The 9,500-nt window shown below is 39.5% G+C and overlaps 1 protein-coding gene across 1 annotated transcript in view; it reads left to right on the top strand.

The window, feature by feature from the left end:
- The window catches only part of LOC145878573 (glutamate receptor 2-like), a 104,293-nt gene extending 95,116 nt beyond the window's left edge, over positions 1-9,177 (top strand). Inside the window, exon 13 of the mRNA XM_082973940.1 lies at positions 3,574-9,177. Within this exon, the coding sequence (XP_082830066.1) occupies positions 3,574-3,744 (171 nt within the window). The 3' untranslated portion in view covers positions 3,745-9,177. The remainder of the gene's footprint in view (positions 1-3,573) is intronic.
- Positions 9,178-9,500: the final 323 nt, after the last annotated feature.

Genomic DNA, 9,500 nt, shown 5'->3' with positions numbered 1-9,500 from the left:
ACACCATACTGTCATACACCATACTGTCATACACCATACTGTCATACACCATACTGTAATACACCATACTATAACACACCATACTGTCACACACCATACTGTCACACACACCATACTGGCATACACCATACTGTCACACACCATACTGTCACACACCATACTGTAACACACCATACTGTCATACACCATACTGTCATACACACTATACTGTCATACACCATACTGTCAGACACCATACTGTCACACACCATACTGTAACACACCATACTGTCACACACCATACTGTCATACACCACACTGTAACACACCATACTGTCTGTCACACACCATACTGTCATACACCATACTGTCATACACACCATACTGTAACATACCATACTGTAACACACCATACTGTCACACACCATACTGGCATACACCATACTGTCACACACCATACTGTCATACACCATACTGTAACACACCATACTGTAACACACCATACTGTAACACACCATACTGTCATACACCATACTGTCACACACCATACTGTCATACACCATACTGTCATACACCATGCTGTAACACACCATACTGTCATACACCATACTGTCACACACCATACTGGCATACACCATGCTGTCATACACCATACTGTCACACACCATACTGTCATACACCATACTGTCATACACACCATACTGTCATACACACCATACTGTCACACACCATACTGTCATACACCATACTGTCATACACCATACTGTCACACACCATACTGTCATACACCATACTGTCACACACCATACTGTCACACACCATACTGTCATACACCACACTGTCATACACCATACTGTCATACACCATACTGTAACATACCATACTGTCATACACCATACTGTCACACACCATACTGTAACACACCATACTGTCACACACCACACTGTCATACACCATACTGTAACACACCAAACTGTCACACACCATACTGTCATACACCATACTGTCATACAACACACTGTCATACACCATACTGTCATACACCATACTGTAACACACCATACTGTCACACACCATACTGTCATACACCATACTGTCACACACCATACTGTCATACACCACACTTTCATACACCATACTGTCACACACCATACTGTAACATACCATACTGTCACACACCATACTGTCACACACCATACTGTCATACACCATACTGTAACACACCATACTGTAACACACTATTCTGTCATACACCATACTGTCATACACCATACTGTCATACACCATACTGTAACACACCATACTGTAACACACCACACTGTCATACACCACACTGTCATACACCATACTGTCATACACCATACTGTCATACACCATACTGTCACACACCATACTGTAACACACCATACTGTCACACACCATACTGTCATACACCATACTGTCATACACCATACTGTCACACACGTTTTGCATTTACTACATACTGCATACTGCATTTATTACGTATAACATTCTGCATTTTCTACATACTGCATTTCCTACATACTGCATTTTCTAAGTACCTCATTTACCACATACTACATTTGCTACATACTATATACTACATTTACTTCATACTGCATTTGCTACATTTTCAACATTTACTACATACTGCATTTACTACATACTACATTTACTACATACTACATTTACTACATACTACATTTACTACATACTGCATTTACAACATACTACATTTACTACACACTACATTTACTACATACTGCATTTACTACATACTACATTTACTACATACTGCATTTACTACATACTACATTTACTACATACTACATTTACTACACACTACATTTACTACACACTACATTTACTACATACTGCAGTTACTACATACTGCATTTACTACATACCACATTTACTACATTCTGCATTTTCTACATACTGCATTTTCTAAGTGCTGCATTTACCACATACTACATTTACTACATACTACATTTACTACATACTGCATTTCTACATCGACTACATACTGCACTTCTACATTTACTACATACTGCATTTACTACATTTATTGAATTTACTACATTTACTGCATTTATTGCATTTATTGAATTTACTACATTTACTCGATACTGCACTTCTACATTTACTGCATTTACTACATTGACTACATTCTACATTTACTGTTTTTACTACATACTACCTTTTTACTACATACTACATACTACATTTACTGCATTTACTGCATTTACTGCATTTACTGCATTTACTGCATTTACTACATTTACTACATACTGCATTTACCACATACTACATTTATTACATACTCTATTTACTACATACTACATACTGCATTGACTACATACTACATGTACTGCATTTACTGCATTTACCACATTTACTACATACTGCATTTACCTCATACTACATTTATTAAATACTTAATTTACTACTTACTAAATTTACTGCCTTTACTACACTGACTACATTTACTGCATTTACTACATACTGCATTTACCACATACTATATTTATTACATACTGCATTTCTAGATTTACTACATATTGCATTTCTGTATTTACTACATACTGCATTTACTACATACTGCATTTACCACATACTGCATTTATACATTTACTACATAATGCATTTACTACATATGCATTTCCTACATACTGCATTTCCTACATACTAAATGTACTACATTTACTACATACATTTACTACATACTACATTTATTACATATACATTTACTACATTTATTACATACTACATTTACTACATACTACATTTACTACATACTACATTTACTGCATTTACTACATACTACATACTACATACTGCATTTACTACATCCTAAATTTACAACATACTACATTTACTACATATACATTTACTACATTTACTACATACTACATTTACTACATACTACATTTACTACATACTGCATTTATTACATATACATTGACTACATACTACATTTACTGCATTTACTGCATTTATTACAGACTGCATACTGCATTTACTACATACTACATTTACTGCATTTACTACATACTACATTTACTATATACTACATACTACATTTACTGCATTTACTACATACCACATACTGCCTTTACTACATACATACTGCATTTACTAGATACTACATTTACTACATACTGCATTTACTACATACTGCATTTACTACATTTACTACATACTGCATTTACTAGATACTACATTTACTACATACTGCATTTACTACATACTACATTTACTACATACTACATTTACTACATACTGCATTTACTACATACTGCATTTACTACATACTACATTTACTGCATGTACTACATACTACATTTACTACATACTACATTTACTACATATTGCATTTCTAGATTTCAACATACTGCATTTCTACATACTGCATTTCTACATTTTACATATCTATACATTTATATTTCTACAGCAAGTGGAGCTGACCCTGACCATTGCATTTTTTATTTTGTTTGTGTGTGTGTGTGTGTGTGTGTCTGTGTGTGTGTGTGTGTGTGTGTGTGTGTGTGTGTGTGTGTGTGTGTGTGTGTGTGTGTGTGTGTGTGTGTGTAGATGACATTTACAGATGCCATGAGGAGTAAGGCCAGGCTGTCCATCACGGGGTCCTCTGGGGAGAACGGCCGTGTTCTTACCCCTGACTTCTCTCACCCTCCTGACTGTCCCCGTGTCCCTTACCTCCGACCAGGACTACCCATGAGCCTCAGCATGACTGACCTCTCCTGACCACTCCCTCGCAGTGCCTTACAGCCAATCAGATCACAGAGAGCCGCCGACAAAACTCCACATCAACCCATCACGTTTTTTTTTTCAGAGGACTGGACTTTCTTTCCCGCCCTCTTCTCTGATTGGGCAGATAGCTCTGGGCTGGTGATGTCATCACCCTTCCCCTCTAATCGCTGCCGGGGGAAGTGAAAACAACCAATCGCGGCAGACCTATCCATTTCCATAGTGACCAGCTCTGATTCAAGCACACGAGACTTCAGCTGCATCAGACGGGATTTTATAAAATCAAGTTGATCAACTTCACGGGGGAAAAAAAATCTATTTTTTAAGTATTTTCAAAAGCTTCCATTTAGTAGAGTGAGTCAATATGATCGCCTGTATACTCCGACTTCACTACCGCTCTGTACATAGGACCAGTTATAACAATAATGATAATAATAATGTTATATTAATTATATGAATAATAATTATAATAATGATGATAATAATGCTTGCTCTGAACCCTGACCCCTGTTTTCACTAGAGACCTAGTTTGACCTCTGAACCCTAAACCTGTTTTCAGTAGAGACATAGTTTAACCTCTGAACCCTAACCCCTGTTTTCAGTAGATACGTAGTTTGACCTCTGAACCCTAACCCCAGTTTTCACTAGAGACCTAGTTTGACCTCTGAACCCTAACCCCTGTTTTCAGTAGAGACCTAGTTTGACCTCTGAACCCTGACCCCTGTTTTCACTAGAGACCTAGTTTGACCTCTGAACCCTAACCCCTGTTTTCACTAGAGACCTAGTTTGACCTCTGAACCCTAACCCCTGTTTTCACTAAAAACCTAGTTTGACCTCTGAACCCTAACCCCTGTTTTCACTAGAGACCTAGTTTGACCTCTGAACCCTAACCCCTGTTTTCACTAGAGACCTAGTTTGACCTTTGAACCCTAACCCCTGTTTTCACTAAAAACCTAGTTTGACCCTAAAACTCCAGATGGTACTGAGGCCAGAAACTAAAAACAGACATATATGGCCCATGAACAACAGACATACTGTATATGGCCCATGAACAACAGACATACTGTATATGGCCCATGAACAACAGACATACTGTATATGGCCCATGAACAACAGACATACTGTATATGGCCCATGAACAACAGACATACTGTATATGGCCCATGAACAACAGACATACTGTATATGGCCCATGAACAACAGACATACTGTATATGGCCCATGAACAACAGACATACTGTATATGGCCCATGAACAACAGACATACTGTATATGGCCCATGAACAACAGACATACTGTATATGGCCCATGAACAACAGACATACTGTATATGGCCCATGAACAACAGACATACTGTATATGGCCCATGAACAACAGACATACTGTATATGGCCCATGAACAACAGACATACTGTATATGGCCCATGAACAACAGACTTTGGTGTTTATATGGACAAAAGACAGTACCATAATAGAGTGCCAATGCCAAGTACAGGAGAGTGCCAAAAGAGGGACTTGAGCCAATAAGCTGGTTCAGCCAAAAGAGGGACTTGAGCCAATAACCTGGTTCAGCCAAAAGAGGGACTTGAGCCAATAACCTGGTTCAGCCAAAAGAGGAAATTGAACCAATAAGCTGGTTCAGCCAAAAGGACTTGAACCAATAAGCTGGTCCAGCCAAAAGGACTTGAACCAATAAGCTGGTTCAGCCAAAAGGACTTGAACCAATAAGCTGGTTCAGCCAAAAGAGGAAATTGAACCAATAAGCTGGTTCAGCCAAAAGGACTTGAACCAATAACAAGGTCCAGCCAAAAGGACTTGAACCAATAACAAGGTCCAGCCAAAAGGACTTGAACCAATAACAAGGTCCAGCCAAAAGAGGGACTTGAGCCAATAAGCTGGTTCAGCCAAAAGAGGGACTTGAGCCAATAACCTGGTTCAGCCAAAAGAGGGACTTGAGCCAATAACCTGGTTCAGCCAAAAGAGGAAATTGAACCAATAAGCTGGTTCAGCCAAAAGGACTTGAACCAATAAGCTGGTCCAGCCAAAAGGACTTGAACCAATAAGCTGGTTCAGCCAAAAGGACTTGAACCAATAAGCTGGTTCAGCCAAAAGAGGAAATTGAACCAATAAGCTGGTTCAGCCAAAAGGACTTGAACCAATAACAAGGTCCAGCCAAAAGGACTTGAACCAATAACAAGGTCCAGCCAAAAGGACTTGAACCAATAACAAGGTCCAGCCAAAAGGACTTGAACCAATAAGCTGGTTCAGCCAAAAGGACTTGAACCAATAAGCTGGTTCAGCCAAAAGGACTTGAACCAATAACCTGTTCAGCCAAAAGGACTTGAACCAATAACAAGGTCCAGCCAAAAGAGGGAGTTGAACTAATAACCAGCTAATGAACAGTGACTCCCTCTCAATTCCTGATTACTACTGAACTCTGATGAAGATGATGGTAATGATGATGATGATGATGGTAATGGTGATAATGATGATGATGATGATGGTGATGATGATGATGGTGATGGTAATGATGATGGTGATGATGGTAATGATGATGATGATGATGGTGATGATGATGGTAATGATGATGATGATGATGATGATGATGGTGATGGTGATGATGTTGATGATGATGATGATGATGATGATGCTGATGATGATGGTGATGATGATGATGATGATGCTGATGATGATGATGATGGTAATGATGATGGTGATGATGATGATGATGGTAATGATGATGGTGATGGTAATGATGATGGTGATGATGATGGTAATGATGATGATGATGGTAATGATGATGATTATGATGATGATGGTGATGATGATGGTGATGATGGTGATGGTGATGATGATGATGATATATGATGATGATGATGGTAATGATGATGATGATGATGATGGTGATGACGATGATGGTAATGATGATGGTAATGATGAAGGTGATGTATGATGATGATATGTTTACTGTGCTCTACAAGCAGGACTAGTAGGGACATGCATGCTTATCCCTGCACCATATTTCTGTTCTGACCCAGTTGTTATTGCCACTGAAGACTCCAGTCACTCAGTCAGTCTCACAGGGGGCCATGATGTATAGGTCAATATTACACATTGATTTATTATATTGATACTGATCACTTTTATATTATCTACCAAGCTGTGTTAGCACTGGTGATGCTACTACCGCTTCAATGCACTGGATTTAATGTATATACATCACTAAGAGGACAGAGAGAGGACAGAGAGAGGACAGAGAGGAGAGGAGAGGAGAGAGAGGAGAGAGAGAGAGGACAGAGAGAGAGGAGAGAGAGAGAGAGGAGAGGAGAGAGGAGAGACAGAGAGGAGAGAGAGAGAGAGACAGAGAGGAGAGAGAAGAGACAGAGAGGAGAGAGAGTGGAGAGAGGAGGGAGAGAGAGGAGAGAGAGGAGAGAGAGAGACAGACAGAGAGAGGAGAGAGAGAGAGAGAGAGAGAGAGAGAGAGAGAGAGAGTGGAGAGAGGAGAGACAGAGAGGAGAGACAGAGAGGACAGAGAGGAGAGAGAGGAGAGGAGAGACAGAGAGGAGAGAGAGAGAGAGAGAGAGAGAGGTCAGAGAGAGGAGAGAGAGAGAGAGAGGAGAGAGAGAGAGAGTGGAGAGAGGAGAGACAGAGAGGACAGAGAGGAGAGAGAGGAGAGGAGAGACAGAGAGGAGAGAGGACAGAGAGAGGACAGAGAGAGAGAGAGAGAGAGAGACAGAGAGGAGAGACAGAGAGAGGAGAGAGAGAGAGAGAGGACAGAGAGAGGAGAGAGAGAGGAGAGAGAGAGGAGAGAGAGAGAGAGAGAGTGGAGAGAGGAGAGACAGAGAGAGAAGAGACAGAGAGGAGAGAGAGTGGAGAGAGGAGAGAGAGAGAGGAGAGAGAGGAGAGACAGAGAGGAGAGAGAGAGAGAGAGAGGAGAGAGGACAGAGAGAGGAGAGAGAGAGAGACAGACAGACAGACAGAGACAGTGAGAGATAATGTGTGTGTGTACATAATCAGTCAGGGCTAGGTTACTGTGTGTGTGTGTGTGTGTGTGTGTGTGTGTGTGTGTGTGTGTGTGTGTGTGTGTGTGTGTGTGTGTGTGTGTGTGTGTGTGTGTGTGTGTGTGTGGTGTGTGTGTGTGTGTGTGTGTGTGTGTGTGTGTGTGTGTGTGCGTGCGTGCGTGTGTGTGTGTGTGTATATATAGGGTTAGATTGAGGATGTGGTTCTTGTTGCACACAGAGGACTTCAGCACAAGCAGCAGCCTCTACACAGACATAGATATACACTACACTAGATCAACACGGCTGTTTTCTATCATTCTTATCTCTATTAAAACCAACACAATAATGCAAGGTTTTACATGTGTTCTACTCTACTACATACTAACGTTACCTTACCTGGACAGAACTCTCTCTGGGGACATGAAGTCACTCTCTTCTCTGCCACCTGCTGGACACTCAACACCACCGCTGCCAGACTAGAAGACAGGAAGTGTTTGGGCAGTGTCTGAAATCTGTCTTCCAGTACTACTTACTAAAACGACATACTGTGTACTAATTATACTACATAGTATTTAGACTGTAGTGTTTAGTATAAATATATGCAGTGAGCAACACAACAACATCCTACCCTCATCCACACTGAGAAGGGATCATCTGAGGAGCGATTCTACCAGATAAATACCAGTCTCTTCCTCAATAGAGTTCAGTGAATTCTACTAGGTGATAAAGCCCCAAATGTGTATAACATTTAAAACACTACAATTTTCAAACGTTTTTATTTCCACACCCATCTGCGTAATATTGACAGCGCCGGTGTGGGTATTCGGACACGGCCCCCCCCCCCCCCCCCCCCCAGACTGTCATGTCCTTGTTTTCAGAGTTCTGTGTTCAGATAATCAGTACCTCACCTTTACAGGTGTGTGATCTTGCTTTCTTTCTTCTATCGAAACTGTTCCTGTGTGTTTATATATATATATAACAAGGTTATAAATTAACAGTCTCAAAGTGTTCAGGAACTGGACTGTGTGTTTATATATATATATAACAAGGTTATAAATTAACAGTCTCAAAGTGTTCAGGAACTGGACTGTGTGTTTATATATATATATAACAAGGTTATAAATTAAGAGTCTCAAAGTGATTAGGAACTGGACTGTGTGTTTATATATATATATATATAACAAGGTTATAAATTAAGAGTCTCAAAGTGTTCAGGAACTGGACTGTGTGTTTATATATATATATAACAAGGTTATAAATTAAGAGTCTCAAAGTGTTTAGGAACTGGACTGTGTGTTTATATATATATATAACAAGGTTATAAATTAAGAGTCTCAAAGTGTTCAGGAACTGGACTGTGTGTTTATATATATATAACATCTGACTGGTTTATTTTTAGGGTTTTTAAATAAAGATCGCCGCTTCTTCATCCTGTTAACACTATCTACACAATCTACACTATCTATAACTATCTATCTACACTATCTACACTATCTATAACTATCTATCTACACTATCTATAACTATCTACACTATCTACACTATCTATAACTATCTACACTATCTATAACTATCTATCTACACTATCTACACTATCTATAACTATCTACACTATCTACACTATCTATAACTATCTACACTATCTACACTATCTATAACTATCTACACTATCTATAACTATCTATCTACACTATCTACACTATCTACACTATCTACACTATCTATAACTATCTATCTACACTATCTACACTA

The sequence above is a fragment of the Salmo salar genome, chromosome 04 (assembly GCF_965601325.2).
Source record: "Salmo salar chromosome 04, fSalSal1, whole genome shotgun sequence".
In the NCBI taxonomy this organism is placed as follows: Eukaryota; Metazoa; Chordata; class Actinopteri; order Salmoniformes; family Salmonidae; genus Salmo; species Salmo salar.
This window is presented reverse-complemented; position numbering and strand designations above follow the sequence as displayed.